General features: G+C 44.9%; 1 protein-coding gene and 1 long non-coding RNA gene across 3 annotated transcripts; both read left to right on the forward strand.

Annotated features, from left to right (window-relative positions):
* Window positions 1–1,040: 1,040 nt before the first annotated feature.
* On the forward strand, window positions 1,041–5,733 carry CYP26A1 (cytochrome P450 family 26 subfamily A member 1). The gene is made up of 7 exons (XM_085065213.1): window positions 1,041–1,358; window positions 1,548–1,772; window positions 1,864–2,151; window positions 2,272–2,421; window positions 2,751–2,885; window positions 3,091–3,243; window positions 3,434–5,733. Exons 1-7 carry the CDS (start codon window positions 1,170–1,172, stop codon window positions 3,773–3,775), a joined length of 1,482 nt encoding a protein of 493 aa, XP_084921339.1. The 5' UTR covers window positions 1,041–1,169; the 3' UTR covers window positions 3,776–5,733.
* A 591-nt stretch (window positions 5,734–6,324) lies between these two features.
* On the forward strand, window positions 6,325–11,826 carry LOC146435308 (uncharacterized). Of its 2 annotated transcripts, none has more exons than XR_014853075.1 (3): window positions 6,325–6,915; window positions 7,195–7,237; window positions 10,431–11,826. It is a non-coding gene; the product is annotated as an uncharacterized LOC146435308 (long non-coding RNA). The 2 variants fall into 2 exon arrangements; XR_014853074.1 differs by having other exon boundaries at window positions 6,325–6,516.
* Window positions 11,827–18,133: the final 6,307 nt, after the last annotated feature.

Here is an 18,133-nt window from a genome sequence, read left to right on the forward strand (position 1 = left end):
AAAGAAAGAAAAAGTGTATTCGCAGCAGCCGTGGCCGGCAAAGAGCTCTCGATCCGCGCCGGGCGCCCCTTCCCCAGCGGCGGGCACCCGGCGGCAGCCGCGGCCAGCACAGCCCTCCCGCAGCCCCGCTCCCGCCCGCTGGCCCTGCCCGGAGCCGCAGCTCCCGCCCGGAGAGCAGCGGCAGTGCCCGGCGCCGGCACGGAGCCCCTCTGCGCCGCGGCTGCGGGCGGGGAGCCCGGCCGTGCCGAGCGCCGCTTCCCGACCGCGGCAAGCCCGACGGGATGCCGGAGAGCCTCAGGCGAGGGCGGGCAGTGGATCTCAGGGAGAGGAGCTGGGCACGGCGGGTTTGGTGTTTCCTTTCCGCGCTCACCTCCTTTTCCCTCGGTGACCCGAGCTTGAACCTGCATCGGGAGGCTGAGACGGACTGCTGCCGGCGGCTCCTTCCTCCGAGGCCGGCAGAAATACAAGCCGTGCCTTTCGAGGTGAACCAGGGGACAGCGGAGGCTCCTCCGCCGATACGCCGGCACAGCTGCAGCTCTGCTCAGGGGGTCTCCGGGCTGCCCCAACACGGGGGACCGGCCGCTCCGGCCGCCCCACGGGCCTGGCCCGGCGTCTCCCGGGTCCGGCCGCTACCTCGCCCGTCCCAGCCGACGGCGGCGGCGGGCGGACGAAGGAGCTCAGCAGAGCGCATCGGCGCCGGGTGTAGCGGCCCGGGGTAGGTGTCTCCGGGCAGCCGGGCCACCGGCGCGGGAATTTCTCGGTGCGACCGCTGGTCTCTAACGAGCATCGGCGATAAATCCGAGGAGGAGGAGGCGGTGGCCCCCGACTACCGGCTGTCAGCTGTCGGCGGTGTCCCGGAGCCCACTCGCCGAGCGCGGTGTAGGCTTGGCGAGCCCGGAGCCGCTGCCACCGCCCCCCGACAGCACCTTTCCTTCGCCGGCAGTGGTCTGCGGGGAGTAAGATGCAGTAGGCAAAGCAAATAGTTAAAGATTTCGGGGGGAGGAGTCAGGCCGCAATCCGCAATTAAAGATGAACTTTGGGTGAACTAATTTATCGGACCAAGGTAGGGGTGGGCAGCAACCTGGGAAGGGTATAAAAGGCGGCCCGCGGCGAGCCCGGCCCGCGCACTCAGAGCTCCTGGGGGGCCGGGCGGGAGTCGCTCCCCAGTCATGGGCTTCTCCGCCCTAGTCGCCAGCGCCCTGTGCACCTTCCTGCTGCCCCTGCTACTCTTTCTGGCTGCCGTCAAGCTCTGGGACCTGTACTGCGTGAGCAGCCGCGACCCCAGCTGCCCGCTCCCGCTGCCTCCGGGCACCATGGGACTCCCCTTCTTCGGGGAGACGCTGCAGCTGGTGCTGCAGGTAAGGCGAGGCGATGGCGCGGGGAGCGGAGAGGCGCCCCGGCTGCTCCTCTGACTGCTGGGGAGGGAGATGAGCGGCAACTTTGACAGGCTCCCATGCCCAGGTGGGAAAGAGCTGCTCGCCCTGCCTCTTCCTCTTACCCGTTCTGAAATTTATTTTATAATTTCCCCCCTCTCACCCCCTGTCCAGAGGAGGAAATTCCTGCAGATGAAACGCAGGAAATACGGCTTCATCTACAAGACTCACCTCTTCGGGCGGCCCACGGTACGGGTGATGGGCGCCGAGAACGTGCGGCACATCCTGCTGGGCGAGCACCGGCTCGTCTCCGTGCAGTGGCCCGCCTCGGTGCGGACCATCCTGGGCTCGGGCTGCCTCTCCAACCTCCACAACGGGCAGCACAAGCACCGCAAAAAGGTACGGCCCGACGGCGGGCGGGGAGCGGGCGCGGTCGCCCCGGGCGCGGCGGCTGAGCCTGTGTCCCATTCCTCCTCGTCCCCCCGGGCAGGTGATCATGCGCGCCTTCTCCCGGGACGCCCTGCAGCACTACGTGCCCGTCATCCAGGAGGAGGTGAGCGCCTGCCTGGCGCGGTGGCTGGGCGCCGCCGGGCCCTGCCTGCTCGTGTACCCCGAGGTGAAGCGCCTCATGTTTCGCATTGCCATGAGAATCCTGCTGGGCTTCCAGCCCCGCCAGGCCAGCCCCGACGGCGAGCAGCAGCTGGTGGAGGCCTTCGAGGAGATGATCCGCAACCTCTTCTCCCTGCCCATCGATGTGCCGTTCAGCGGGCTCTACAGGGTAAGGCTCACGGCGGCCGGGAGGAGAGAGGTGCCTCCGCGGCCAGGGCAGGGGGAAATCGCAAGGGAGGGATGGCAGTACAGCCTAAGACCCACGCTGCTCTCCCTGCTGCTTGGTCAGGGCTTGCGGGCACGCAACATCATCCACGCCAAGATCGAGGAGAACATCCGTGCTAAGATGGCCCGCAAGGAGCCTGAGGGTGGCTACAAGGATGCACTGCAGCTGCTGATGGAACACACACAGGGTAACGGGGAGCAGCTCAACATGCAGGTAAGGTTCCCCAGGGCTGGATTCATCCCTTTCCCCCAGCCTCTCTGAGATCATCACACTTACCTTGTGGGGACAAAAGCAGGAGGTGCTCTCTCTCCTTGTGAAATAAACCAGCTTGTGTTGAGCACTGGGGTGCAGAGGCTGCAGTCAGGCTGTTGGATGAGGAGACATGTCCACAAGGAGCAAAAGCTCCACTGACCACCCCCATCCCAGCCCCTGGGTGTCTGCTCCAGTTTGGGAACAATGTGCTGCATTGCAGTGGTAGGGTGGGCCTGGTAGAGATACTGTGCTCAAGGCCTGGTTTAACCCTCTTCTATCCTTCGTGTAAGGAGCTGAAGGAGTCTGCCACAGAGCTGCTGTTTGGGGGCCATGAAACCACTGCTAGTGCTGCCACATCGCTGATCGCCTTCCTAGGCCTCCACCATGAAGTCCTGCAGAAAGTGAGGAAAGAACTGCAGGTGAAGGTGTGTGTCTTCCCCAGAGCCATTTCACAGGAGGGGGCAGTGGGAGGAAGGACAGGTATCCCAGACAGGGCTCCCTTTGACCCAGGTGAAGCCCTGCTTTTAGGGGTGGCAGGAAAATACCACTTGCTGAGGGGCAACTGCTTTGCAGTGCCAGGAAACCTGGCTGTCTGCTTCATGAATGTCATGGCAGCATTTTCCTTTCTAGGGGTTACTGTGCAGTTCCAACCAAGAGAAGCAGCTGGACATGGAGGTCTTGGAGCAGCTGAAGTACACAGGCTGTGTCATCAAAGAGACCCTCAGGCTGAGCCCGCCTGTTCCTGGAGGATTTCGAATTGCCCTCAAGACCCTTGAGCTAAACGTAAGCTAGGCTTGGGCACAACTCTTCAGAGCAGCTGCAAAGTGTTGTGTGTTCATGCAGCCTGTCTGCCTGAGAGTGACCTGCATGAAGCCAGGAGGGGAGGTGGGGTGCACGGATGTGTCCTGTGCTGTCACTTCACATTATTTAACACAGCAAGGTGCTCCACATCTCCTTTGTCTTCTTTTCATAGGGTTACCAGATCCCTAAAGGTTGGAATGTTATTTACAGTATCTGTGATACACACGATGTGGCAGATCTCTTTACCAACAAGGAAGAATTTAACCCAGACCGCTTCATGTCTCCATCTCCAGAGGATTCCTCTAGGTTCAGTTTCATTCCTTTTGGTGGGGGCTTGAGGAGCTGCGTGGGCAAAGAGTTTGCAAAAGTCCTTCTAAAAATATTTACAGTGGAGTTGGCTCGGAGCTGTGACTGGCAGCTGCTGAATGGACCTCCTACAATGAAAACGGGCCCCATAGTGTACCCTGTGGACAATCTGCCTACCAAATTCATAGGTTTCAGTGGCCAAATCTGAGAGCTCAACACTCACCTCCGACTGGATTTCTATATAGCATTTAATATGTACATAGTAACTTTTTATAGTTACAAAGGCCTTTAAATATTTAAAACTTGTAAATGTACAATAGTTATTTATGTCTTTTAAATATTTCAAGAGGCTATGATATTTTTTCCCCCCAAGCACTGCAATTATGGGTCTCTGATTCATAATTAGATAATGTTATTTCTATAGAAATAATTTTTCCCCTATTTAAAAAAAAATCATTGAAAGCTGGCCAGCTAAGCATTTGAAGACATTTCAGGATGGTTTACGTATCAAGAAATATTCAAAAAGCATTCAAAACAATGGTAACTAGCTATTCATCCAAATTACCTGAAATGGTTATTTTTTTGAAAATGTTTTCAGTATTATTTGTGTCTAGATTGTATGTTTAATGTGTGAATTTTAAGTTTGATAATAAAATTTATTTTTGATGATCCTCTGTATGAAGATCTGTGTGTATGCTAGAGAGTAACTTAATGAATGTGGCTCTAGGGTTTGTGTGCAAAGTCAGATCTGCTTTTGTGAACAAGATATTTGCTATTTCTATGTTCATAACTCTCTCCTGCCTCCCCCCACTTCATATGTGGCTTTTGTTTGTGAGTAATTAATTGTATTAAGTTTTAGCTTGTAAGTGCAAGAACACTGCACAGCCACATGCTTGCTGAAATCTGCATGGAGCGATGGCAAATGCTACAGGTCTCCTTATCAAGCGCATCATTTTGAGCCACAGTAATTAAGAAAGTAAAGAAAAGCAGAATAGTGGCTACATAAATCTTTCTCTGGAGATGGTTGAGGAAAAAAAAATCCATAAATGTCCTCTCCTCCCATATTACTGCTGACCTGTGTAAACAGACCACTGGATCTCGTTCTGTGTTGAGCCTGCTGGCTATGAATCTTTACTTACGAAGGTGTCTCTTATCAGCTGGTAGAGCAAATAAAATCTGCTGATTTCTTATTGAAATGCAACAGCTCTGACTAGGTCAGAGATAGAGCATGCATTTGGTTTAAGAACTTCTTTCCTGGAATTCAGCAAAGTGAAAACTAAAAGGCAGGCACTAATGTGAATTGATTAACAGAGAATCAACTGTTGAGATGCAATTCCCCAGGGGTGTGTAAGCAGGGCAGATAAAATGCCCTAGGCATGACCCCTATTTTGGCTTAACCATAAGGGGTTTTGTGCCCACCCCCGCTTACTACACCTATTAGTCTTCCCTCAAAAGTCAAACAATATAGGCTGGCTCTATAAACATCTAATGTGCAAACCAATGTAATTCAGTGCCATGAACACCTATAGCACCATATAGAATAATTAAAATTCTTTTTTGCTTCTGGAAAACAGGCACTTTTTCTTTATGTTCTCCCAAGATCAAAATTAAGGACAGAGTTAAGTTGCCCAAAATAGCTGCAGGTGCTTAATTGCATCTATGGGGTTTGGATTTTTTTTTTAAGGGGTGTTTCTATAACACACTTGATGTTTTTCCAGCTAGCATTTTAAACATGGAAGCTTCTAACATATGGCCTTAGATACAGCTTACATATGAGCATAACTATCAAGAATTTTTCATATTCATTTTTTGTAGCCTTAAAATACAAAATATATTCTTTTTAGATTGCACCTGAGTCATCTTGGCAATGTTTAAAATCTTAAATATTTTTTACTGTGCAAACCTCTTGCACCATTATGTTTCTCAGGGAGTTGATGAATAACCTCAGTTTAAGACCCCTTTATTACCAATATAGTAGTGGAAAATTGCAAACCTTGATCCTGATTTGGAGGTGATCTGGAGTCTGGAGAACAGCAAGACTCTTGTCTCAGTATTTTTTATTAACATTTTCTTCTGTAACATTAAAGCATTCTCCGAATCCAAATAGATGTTGATCTTCTTTAAATGTTTTGTTTGGTTTCTATTAAAGTCTTTTATATGTGGGAACTTTTTTGTATGGTCTTCGTATTATTTTGGTTTATATTTTAATTTTATAAAGAATGGGAACCTAAGTGCTGTCTGGAGAATACAAACACTTTCACAGTGTAAGTCTAAGGTCATACATGCCAGTCTTTCATTTTTGGTTTTGAGTGAAGTTTGCATGGCTTTTATGTTTGAAGAAGAAAAAAATCATATACTTAATTTGATTTTGTCTGGACATCTGGGGGCACATCCTCAGCTGTTGTAAATCATGACAACATAACCTATGTTAGGTACTGCCCCTGTACTAATTCATCTCTGTAGTTAAGCAGTCTGTCACTGCTGTGCAATTTAGGCATCCCGGAGCTAGCTTTAAATGAGCTATCTCAAGAAATGGTAGCAGTGGAGCTACAGTAAAACGGAGCTCAGTGTGGGTTAATTGCTAAAATATTTGCCCAACTTCTTGAGCAGGTTTTACAGCCCCTGCTAATCTCCTCTCTGCAGCTGTATTTTGACAGCTTAGATGCTGGCTGCAGACCAGTTTCAGGTGAGCTCTGGTATGAGTGCAAGCTTTGCCTGCTCAGCAGAGGCTGGGGTGGGCACATGCTGAGATGTGGTTGTTCTTTAGGTACTGCCTGTCTGCTGCACCCTGAGCCCCTACCCTTCTTCTTATGCTGGGTCCAGGAACTGATTTTGTTGAAAAATTACCTATCAAAAAACTAATTGCTCTTCAGGCAGACCAGGTCCTCATTCCAGCTCCCCACATGAGCATAGTTTGTGCTGGGGTGCTTCACCGAGACAGGAGGAAGGGTATTTCATATTCCTCCCTTTGGTTAACCTGTTATTTAAAAGAAAAATATTTGACCAGGTCTCTCTTTTAAAAATCACACACAATTTAGAAGGTGCTGTCCTTTGGTCCTGGAGTAAAAAGCCATGATTTATATGTAGCATGCTGTTTTTTCTGTGAGGGTAAGGTTAGTTACTAGAACCCACACTTCTCTTAAACCATGTGAGTAACAGTCAGCAGCACGTCTGGAGCTGAGAATTTCTGAAGTATCTATTCAGTGCTAAATGAGTTGTTCTTGACAACATGCAGTTACATCTGTTCTTGAATAGAAAGGACATTAAAGGATTACATTGGTGTAAATGGACGTTGAGGAATGCTACATGATAAATCAATACCTGATTGAAAGGTAACAGTATTTCCAGGTAAGGTCAGAACAGGTAAAAGTGAATTTTGTAATGGTTATATGAGTAAGAAAATAATGCTGAAGATTCATTGGGAATGATTAAAAATAACTTGATCAGATTTATTTATTTTGTCCTTGTGAAACAAAGACATTAGCTGTGTGTTGCTTTCAGCAGTTGAGCTGGGAAAGATTTTCTTTCATTTTGGACCTATTCAAGGGAAAATATAATTTGGAGTCTTGTATGCTTAAGGGTTTGAACTTACTTTTCTGACATTTTATTTTTTTGCTTTTACTACAGGAGCCTTTTCCTGGACCTTGCAAGACGAGAGGCTGACAAAAAGGTTTTCCTTCTTTCTACCCCATTTCAATCTATTGTGTATTTTCTTATTTTATTCTGTTCAGTGATTTAGAATAACCTTTGGAGAAGTACCAAGAAAAATACTTAATAATATGTGAAATACTTCATCTTTGACTTTCAAGTGGTACTTTCCTAAGTGCTGTAGGAAGTTTTTTAAAATGTTTCTACAAATCTGCATCTAGCCATTTTTGAGAACAGAACACCGCTGTGTTTTTTTACCTCTACACATCTGCAGATGTTTTCAGGCTGGATGCTGATAAAATAATATGCCCCAGTCTTTTAAAAACTAATGTGCATAAAATTAGAACCCTGGATCCAACGCTCTGTTTCTTTTTTTTTTAAATCATTGGAATTGATTTTAAGAGGTATAAATTCTGAAAATTTGCTCTCTGTCTCAAAGGGAGCTGCACTGCTTAGACTCCCTGAAAATCCCACTGATTTTGGTATAGTCTTAAACACAGATTAAATGGCCCACGTGTAAGCAACCTATTGCTGAATCTCTTTACCTTAAAATTATTGCATATCATCTTTCCTAGAACAGTCTAACAGGATCCCATGCAAGACTATTGGATCTTTTACAAGGCCATGCGGGACATTTGCATAAACCAAACTTCAATCTACTCATTTTCAGCAAAGTTTTAGAAATTATAAAATGCAGACACAAATCTTGTGTTTGAGATATATTGCTGGTATGTTCCAGGCCCAAATTAGTGAATTTATTTATGGCTTAAAGGTACTATGTTACATATATTTGTCCTCTATTACAACAAAAAAAGAATGAGGTGGATTTGGATAGCATTTGTTAATTGAGATAGTTTTGTTTGCCAGGTGGTTTGTATTGTAAATTCTCTGTCAAGTTATACATCCAGCATGCAATGCAAAACATATACAGATTAGCAGCAAAAATTCAAAAAGTTTATTAGTTGCAACCATTAGAGTGATAGATTAGGAGAAAGGAAATGTAACTGGCAGCAAGTTTAGAGAAGACTCATTACTAGACTGGCTTGCTTCACTTGTTTAATAATGTCTTACGAAAAATGTTATGTGAGAAGTTCAATGAATAATGCAGCCTTCATTAAGTTATGTAAATGAATGTAGCTTCGTGGGTGGGTTAGAAATAAAATATTTAACGAATCTGTTTACATCCAAAGAGTAGAAGCAGCGGAAACAGCTTTTAAAGAATCTGAGATTTAAATATTTAAAAGGTGACAGACAGGAGAACTTTCGTAGTAGGACATAATAGTTCTATTTTAATAGGTGTTTACAGCTTGCCTCTCAGTTGCAACATAGGCAGCGTAACATATTAAGTATTCTCAGTTAATTAAAGTGTTATTTGTCCCTTTATCAGCAGTCCCAACATTGCAGTTTCACTTTTATGGTGTTGGTGCCCCGGAGACACACACAGAACTTGTGTGATTTGCAAGGTTGGAAGGATCGTTTTGGCAAAAGTGACTTATGATGTACTCGTTTGCCAGGTCATTTTGTTCACAAATACACAATCATTCATATGTTGGTAGATTTCAGCGTTTTTCGTTTCCCCAATTTATGACCATTTAGGAAAGCCTAAAACTCTGTGGGTTAAGATTACAGTGCTGTACAGGATAATGGTCACAAGTGGGAAAATGATAAACCCAGGACTAGATCAGGTATGAACAACATGTTCTCCTACCACACCCACAAATGCCAACCTTTCTTATGCCTCTCCCAAAGCAAATCCTTGGATTTGGGCCTCATAGCTTATGCAGAAGGTCAAAGATTGTTGGAGGCTGTTTTTGAGCAAAGGGGGGAATAAATTCCAGAGCTGAGGGCCCCTCACAGGATCTCTCTAGAGATAAAAGTAGCTGAAATGCAGTCAGTAGCATTTGCGCTCTTTTGAGTGGGAAGCAGGTCAGTAGCTTTCTGAGGTGGTGGGAAGCTGAAAAGATTGGTATCAATGGGGAGATGTGGGTCCTGAGCAGTGCTCTAGGTACAGTTTAAGGAGGAGATACACATAAGCATACATCTACCAAGACTTGTTAATTCATGTTTGTTAATGCTGCTTTAAGTGAAATAGCTTCTACCAGGAATTTTTATTTTGAGAGGAAAAGCAACAACTTAGGTTTGGGATTAGTTTCTGCTTGAGCTGTTTGGGGTCAATATTAATTTAGTGCATCTGTATCTCAGAAATAAACTGCTTTTGTAAAATATCAGCAGGACAAACATGTTTTTAAGATGGAATCTGAATTTTCAGTGGAGTGAAAGTAGGTCTTGGTTTCCTTGGCTTGCTGACTTAATTGACTGAAAGAAGCAAAGGGTTGTGGTGTGCTTTACCTAATAGCATTTATTTTGTATCTGAGCCCTTCTGAATGAGCTAACTGCTTGTAGCCTATGGGAAAGCAAGGGAGGGACTGCATATTGCCCTACTAGCAATAGTAGTGCCTGCCTGTGTGAATAGAGTTGGAGTTTTTCCCCTCTTACTTAAAATCTACACCATACACCTACTCATTAAACACACTGCTTCTTTCCAAAGCTCTTTGGAAGCCTAGGAACCACAGAGTAATCGGAAACTGCTCCCTGACCTGGCAGTAGCCTCCTCTTTTGTGAATTGTCCTTAACTTTGACAAGAATGGAAGGAGATAGGGTAGGAACAAAGGGGAACCAGCAGTGAGACAAACAGCCCCACTGCCCCAGCACCACACTGCAGCCCTGGCTGCCTGACACACAGGTGATTTTCACCCTGGTGTCACCCTTCTTGTCCCACACTCTCTGGCTCTTGGTGCTGTTATATGAAATAGATATTATTGATGTTAATGATGCTGCCTACAGCACTGCAGCAAGCTAGCACGTGCATTATAAATCTAGCAGTTAAAGAGAAAAGTTCATTAATCTTGCTCGAAGTGATGGCATGTCGTGACCTTTTTGCTCATTGTATGAAATTAAATGGCTCAGATTTGTGACATTTCTGAGGGGACTTTTCCTCTAACTGGGACTAAGAGCATGTTGGTCACTGAAATGCACTAATTGTCAGCCAGCACTTCTAAGAAAAAAATGCAAATTTCAACCACAAGGACATGCACAGAAAAGTACATTTTACAGAGACCAGTTATATGCCTGCAAATTAGAACCATTCACTTTTTATGGAATTGACTTATTGTTCTCCTCCTTTGCATACTGATAGTAATTTTTTTATTCAACAGTTTGCAGACGTACTTATTATCAAAGTATTTAGGAGGAGAGAAAGGAGACAGTCCAAGCATGCTGATGTGGAAAACTAAGAATCCTTAAGCAGTCAAAGGTACTTGTTTGTTTTGGAGCTCCTTGGTGATTGTCCTTTTCACCTTTTATTAACCTGCAAATGGATTAGTCCTCGTAAACTAGAGAGGAGAGACCAGCGCACAACCCACTGCCCCAGAGATAAGGTCACAAAGAGGGGACGTGTCCCGAGTACAACCTCGGAGAAGAAATAGAAGTCTGAAGGCATTTACACTAGGCTGCCATTGCGCTTTACTAGCCCTACTGTGATTTACCGTATCAGTTCAACTGCTGACACCTTTATGTCCCTCCCTCCTATCCCAGCAGGCCACAGAGACACAGTCCATGATAGATGCTGGTGAACTTTTCCTCTGATCACCTTCTGAAGAACTTTCCCATAATCTATTGTTTTCTATCACAGTGGAAAACAAAACAAGAGGTTTTTTTTTACTTTCAGTTACCAGCTATTTTGCCCTAACTTTAAAGCAATGTACTGAATTTATTACATCAGTGTGAAAGAAGTTTTAAACTCTTGTCTCTTTATCCTACTCCCTGAACTTAACATGGTCCAGAGTAAATCAACGTAATTGCTGTTAGACCTACATTGTTGCAGGAATGTTTTATATTCCATGTTGTCAGTTATTTAGAAGAGTTAATTGAAATTGCAAACATAAAGAGAGGAAAGCTACAGTTAAGAAATTAACTTTTTTTTTGTGCCTGTGGCTACTTGTATGAATTATATAAAGAGCCAACAGTAATGTAAGACCAAAAGTGTCTGGAATATCTAAAAGGGAAAATACAGTTGTGGATTCAAGGCAAGTATTTCCTTTAATCGACTGCATAAAAATATAAGAACCCGTTCTGGATTGAGAGAAGCAGTTGACCTCTCATTCTTCTTTGTTACTCCAAAATATTTACCAAAATGTTGTATTTGCTTCTAAATAAACAAATGCTGTGGGCTACATCTGTTTTTTTCTCTTCAAAATTGAGCACAAGTGTTACAGCATGAGAGGGAAAAGAAAGTCACAGCAACATTAACAAGGGGTATATTGAAGAGAGTGCACTTGGAAAAGGGAGAAACTGTGCCACAAACTCTTCTGCGAGCATTCTTCCTCTGAGTGTGCCCTCAGGTGACTTCCTTGCTCCTGCAGCCCTCAGAAAGGCTGAGCAGAGGTGTACAGAAGCATCAGTACCTGTGTAACAGGGAGTTAACAGCGGCTGGATTGGGAAGGAGATATCCAGGGAAGGCTAAGTCAGCACTTGTCAGTAGTGTTCTGATTGCAGCTCTGAGCAGCATCATCCTTGCTGCAGAGAATGATGTCTGAGGTCTACCATAAAATGCTCCCAAATATGTTTTCCCAGTCTTGTGCAAGGCTCTCTGTTCTCTCTCAGTTGTGAGTGTTGCAGACTCAAAGTTGTTTTTTTTAAATTATTTTGATAATTGTGTCTTATAATTAACATTGCTGTTAATTGCCAGATTTGGCTCAATGTCTTTTAAGTAATTAAGCCTTTGTCTTACTAATTTTTTCTTCATATACTGAGCTTCGTGCTCTCTAAGTCCAACTTCTGGGCTCTGTGCTTTCAGTATGGCTGGCTGTGGTTTCAGAACAGTTGTTTCCAGCAGAAGTGGCAGAAATATAATTGAGATACTATAAACCCATCTTGTATTCCTGAATTCCTTAAAACTGATTGCTTTATCTGGCAGCGTGAAGTCTGCAGTCAAGTTAGACATAGAAATATTTACTCACACTGTACGTGGGCAAATGTATATAGTTATGCATTTAGCCATATAAAGCCAGGTGGAAATAGGAAAAATTATTTTTAACTTCATATTGTCTACACTAGGCAAAAAACACAGATGCACCTGTCAGATTTAAAGCACAGTGTGTGTCCCACCTGGCTCCTGCTCGTTTGCTTGCTTTTCCCGAAGTTTGGAGGAAGGATGAGAATTTTAGCAGTGGCTTCTTGACCAGACACACTGTCCTTGCAGCCACAGCAGAAAAGGAGCAGGAGTGTAGTCAGGCCACCCGGTTGTGACAAGGTCAGTGTGGGTGCCCTCGTGTCTGCTCAGCTTCTTTGGATGGAGGGGACATCAGTATGCTAGGGAAACAGCAAGTGGGGAGCACAGAAACCCAGCCCTTCGCTGCTGCCTCTGCGAACACCGGTGCACTTTGCAGCTCCTGCGGGCTGAGCTGCCCAGGCACCCGGGTCACCTCCCTGCCAGCTTCCTCCTTTCCCATCCTCCTTTGATCTCCTGCATGTCTCTGATCCCTAATACCTGCTGCTGCACTGTGGCTTCCCTTCCCTCCTGCAAGATGCTGCACAGAGGGTAGATGCAGTTCATGTTCCTCATGCCCCCTGCACCTTTCTCCCCTGCACCAGGCTTTCTCCTCACCTCCCTTGGCAGTGCTCACTATGGCTCTGTCTCCCTAACTCTGTCGGTAGTCTCCCATCATTCCCGTCTGAATTGCCTTCCTCAGCCTCCTAGCCCTAGTGAAGGCAGACCCTCCAGTCTTTATTTGTCTGGGAAATGGCTCATTTAACTGGGACAGGGAGGATGGGCAGGGATGAGAAAGAGCCATTGTTATGCTGAAAGCAGTTAATGGGTGCCACCAGACACTTGTTCGATCTACAGAGTAGCAGAAGTCCCTTAAGCTGTGCTGGTGCTGCCCAGGCCACCAGGGTTTCCCACTTCTCCTTTCTCAGTTTTCAGATTTTCCTCTGGTTGACACTGATCTGGCACCATTCCTTGGCATTTTCTAATGAATTTGATGGAGTAGTCAAAACAAACCATACTACAGAGGGAGAAACACCCTGGAGTTGAGAAAAGGCCATATGATGTGCCTGTCATCGTGACCTGAGGCTTGGGCTTTGGAGAGGGCTTTGGAGAGCTGGCAGCACCTGTCCTGGATGGGAAGGACTGGTGGATGGACAGACAGGGCTCCATCTGGCTCTGCTTGGAGCCAGCTCTTCACTGGATGGCTTTGTGGAGGGAGGATTGTGTGGGTTGTGTGACCCAGGCCCTTACTTTCTCCTGAGCATTTAAACATGCCATTAGAAAAAAAACAACCCACACTTTTCCATGAGAAACCATTTTTTAGGGGCAGATGCTGGGCTTTCAGCAGATGTGTAGGTCAGCTGCATGGTCTGAGTGTCCTTATTCGATTAAGGAATAAAGACACTTGCTTTGTGTTCCTGTAGAAATTAGGCTTAACTCGTGACTGGACTGGAGCTTTTATGGTTATTAGGCAAAACTACTGTCAGTTAAAAAGCCCAAATAACTTAGGCTTTTACACCAAAAATCATTCATTGTCATAATTCTTCCACTTTTCATGGGGCTGCCTGTTAGAGGCAATGGGAATTTTTGCTCAGTTTTTCAGTTCTGCTGTCTAGAGACTTGAAAGTTCCTTGAATTTTCACCCTTTCCCATTTTTTTTTCTCTTTCTGCCTCACTCTCTGTCTGGATCATAAGTGCTGACTCTAATGCCCCACAAGCAGTAAGTCTCTCAGAGTTTTCCTGTGGCCAAAAAAGTGAAAGACGAGTAAGATTTTGCTGGTCAGAAATTTACTGTTGCAAATCCAATTGTTTGTTGGGACGTCTGTAAATATGCTGCAATGAATCTCTAGTGACCTCTGAGGGGAAGATAATGTGTCAGAGATTGCCTACAAATACATCTTCTAGACTGGTATGGAAGATGGCTGTTTCCATCTTCCCCGATAGGTATAGGGAAGGGACTTGAAATAAATCTTGTAAGAAACGGGGTGGCTGGCATATGGTGTCATTCCCCTTCCAGTCACATCCAGCTCAACTCAGCAGTGGCTGGCGCAGTTATCGTTGTCCTTTAATGGTCTATGAAAATGAACTTTTGATCCCAGTCCTGTTTTAAGGAAACAGATGACCCCATCAAGCAACACCATCCCATTTGGGAGCTCAGCAGAGGCTAAAGCTAGCAGTAAAAGATCTGCCATTTACAGACACTGCTAGTGAGCTGTGAACTTTCATCCAGGGGGTGATGGTGGTGAAAGGACACAGGAGGAAGTAGGAGAAGTGACACTCGGGCCTTACCAATTTATGGTCAGATTTTTTAAAACTAGTTCCTTCTGTCAGAAGAAATGTTGGCAATGGTATTATCCATGAATAAACTCACGAGGAAGAAAAGGTTAGTAACCCCTCCTGCCTCTCCTAGAGAGGGTTCACATCTGGTTCAGCTGTCCCCCGCCGCAGTGGCAGTCCCACACCCTGCTGCTTTTAGCCGGAGTGATGCTGAAGGATGGCGATCAGCACACGGGCGAGCCCTGGCCCTGCTGAGCTCAACTGGGTGATAAAGGGACTAAGTGCCTCTAGCAGAACTCGTGTGCAGACTGAACTCTTTCCCATTTCAGTGCTAGAAACCAAAACTCGGTTGCAACACGGTATACTTAAAGGCTACCACTGTTCGCTTCAAATTTGATCTTAAAAGTGTTTTTCCTTTAACAAGAACATTCACTATCTATAAACCTTTTTTTTTTCAGATTATTGCAATCTTCTTTGTTAAGCCAAATTCATTAGTTTAAACTTAAGGACTGCCTTATACTATAAAGCTGGATAACCTTTTTTTTGTTTTTTTGGGGGGGAAGGGAAGGGAGCTGCATGGCCTTTCACCTTCCAGCTTTACAAGCAAAGCCAAATTTCTGGGCAATCACTGCAAAATGCTTTTTCCCTCCCCCTCTTCCAGTGATGGCTGCAAACAAAGGTCTTTAGGGCTGGCTACTCCAGACTTCAGGACTTTTAAAGGTCTTTACGTGACTGGAGATCAAAGGTTTCTCCTTAAAGACTTTATCACTCAGACAACTCTGCAGTTAGCATTTCAAACTGGGTTTACAAGTCAAATAATTTAGCAATTTCTTCTAACCATGTGGCCTTATGTGGAGGCTGCTGGAGGCCAATTATAGCACCACTATGACATGGAGTGCAGCACTATCTATTGACAAATGTGTGTACCCTTTTCACCACTCTTTACTGCAGAAAAAAGAGGTTTCCACACATTCTGAGTAGGTCCCAGACTGCTCAGCTGGGGTTTGAGTTCCCTTCCTGGGATTGTGGATTCCTTCTTTGTCACCTTCAGTATAGCTCTTCAGCTCTCTGTGCCCAGGCAGATTTTTTTTTCCTTGGACAGCAGAAGAGCTATAAGGATAAGTAACTGGATGGTGAGCATTATTGGTGTACAATGCAGTACTATGACTAAAAAGAGGTCTTAAACATTGTTCAAATGTCCCTGACCATTAACCCTTCTGTTTTCAATGCTGCTATCAGAATGTCTGGACACTAGGAAGAAGAGATTGGTGTGTACAAGCCAAGCCAGTGACCAAAATGCTGTTGTCAGCAAACCTGCACCAACAGCTCTATTGCATTAGCTGCTTGAGTCCAGAGCTCTGTTTATTTTCTGTGCTAGGTTATCATCTGATGTGTTCTTGTGGGTTCCCTTGCTGTGTTAGACACTTTAGGCACCTTCCAAAAGTGCATTTAACAATGATGCTAGCACCCGTCTTGGATTCATATAGCTTTTCCTCTCACCAGGCAAAGAAATGAAGCCATTGTATTGGTTTGGGGATGGTGAAACTTATGGTGAAACTTTTCTTTCTGTTAGTCCTTTACATACAGCTTCAGAAAAAAAAAATGTGTTTACACATTTTGTACTTTAATTTGAATGTAAAATTATGGCAGTAATATCAGCTGCCTATTAAATTGTCACAAGAGTAATACATGGGATTGGTTGAAGGGAAGGTGCCTAGGCTTAAAAAACAATCAGCCTGTTGTAAGCAGAGCTGTGCAAGAAGTATTATATATCCCATATATCCCTTCTTTATGCACCTGGAGGGAGGCTTTGCTCTGCCTTGTAACTGTGGAGACACAGGGTCTGACTTTGGCTGGCAATTGCAGAACAGAAGCATTTTATGGTAGCAGAAAGTGAAAAAAAGTCAGTGGGTCAGGTTTTTCAGACAAAAGGCTGAATGGTTTCTCAGAGCTCCTGTGCAACCAGTAGTATACACAGTATTTAGACAACATTATTAATAGTAGTTTAGCTGGCTAATTGTTTTAAATTCAAAGTGCATGGAAAGGTAAAGAAAAATGTCAGCATGTTTTTTCCAGATGGACATTCTGTCTTGTACATGCCAATTATGATGTAGGCTGATATGTTCAGAGTTATGGGTGACTAAACACTCAATAGAAGAATTGCATGCTGTTATTAAACAAATGCTGTGTTCTACCTGCACCCATAAGTATATGAAAGGCTGGTTAAGGATAACTTTTAATTTAATATTAGGTGTATATTAGGTACAAATACCCCCTCTAGTTTTATAAGACTATCGTATCCACTTAGCATCCTGATAATTTAACAATGTTAAATTCTTAGGAACGATTTTTGATCATCAGACCCTTTCTCCACAGAGAAGGTGGTTATTTTCTACATGATTGGAATTGTATAGCTTCTATTCCCCAGGCTGACGGTTTCTACAAGAAGCCAAGCTTGTTCATACAAACACATTGCAAAGGAACACAGATGGTGTTGCATCCTTCTCCTGACCAGCTTCTGCATGTTAGCCTGTCCTTGTCCTGTGTCTGCACCATGCAGAAGGCCTTTGCAGACCAAACTGAAGATAATAGTGATTGTGATAGAATTGTCTAACACAGGGACCATGCAATGTACAAAAGCAAGGCATAATTGGGAAGAAAACCACATTTGAGTTGATAGCAAAATTCCACTTGAATTTGAAAAATCAGGCTGTATCTAGCCAAAACATCTTGCAGGACTTCCCTAGCAACCCAGTCTTTATGCAGAAGTCCTATAAAAGGACTATCCTTATTTATTTTGTTACTATTTAAAATTTTGTCATAGCATCTAGGAATCTGCAGCATGAACTACAAGTCTAAAAGAGCATTTTCTGACACATCTTTGTTCTCAATAATCTGCAAGTCTTGAGGGCCCTAGACGCATTAATTTTTTACTATATATGCTCAGGATGTCACCTGAAAGAGGGAAAATAGCAATAATGTTTCCCTTTCATCTAATTGCCTACTAATGGAAGTTGCCATCCAAGACAGGGAATGTGAGTCATACCTTGGCTGGGTGACATGCTCCACCCCCTTGCTGGGAAAGCATTCCTAACCACAGAGCCTCCAGCAGCATGGTGGACTGCTCAGCTCCAGGGCAGAAAGTTGCCCTTACCTGGAACTGTGCCACACCATGATTATAAATATTCACAGATCTGGTCAGGAAGCAGGATGCTATCACAGGAACTGGAGTGCTTGTCTGAAAGTGAGGGGTTTGGCTGTACCTTTTATGAAGTTGTACATCTTTTGAAGAAAGCTTGATTACGATGAGGATGAGCTTGCTGTCAGTTTGGTTACCATGTTGGTGAGGTGGATACACAAGTGTGGAGTTGGTGTGTTCAACTCTTCTTTTCACATCCCCACTTGCAACCTTAGCTCTGTATAACCCAAACTTTCTAATGATGAGTGTGCTTGATTTCTGAGAGATGAATACTTCAAGAGATGAAATTTAAGCTCTGAGGAGCCCTAATTCCAAAGGCTCAGGTTTTGCCTTCTATGATTTAGTTCAATTGTTTCTTGAGATGACAATATAGGGCAGTGCACTGGGGAGCATAT

This window comes from Lichenostomus cassidix, chromosome 6, assembly GCF_008360975.1.
Source record: "Lichenostomus cassidix isolate B80296 chromosome 6, HeHo_3.0, whole genome shotgun sequence".
Lineage (NCBI taxonomy): Eukaryota > Metazoa > Chordata > Aves > Passeriformes > Meliphagidae > Lichenostomus > Lichenostomus cassidix.

Coding starts and splice junctions, on each gene's coding strand:
- CYP26A1 (XM_085065213.1), top strand. CDS start 1,170: ATGGGCTTCTCCGCCCTAGTCGCCAGCGCCCTGTGCACCTTCCTGCTG. Junction 1,773..1,863: donor AGCACAAGCACCGCAAAAAG/GTACGGCCCGAC, acceptor CCCCCCGGGCAG/GTGATCATGCGCGCCTTCTC. Junction 2,886..3,090: donor GGAAAGAACTGCAGGTGAAG/GTGTGTGTCTTC, acceptor TTTCCTTTCTAG/GGGTTACTGTGCAGTTCCAA.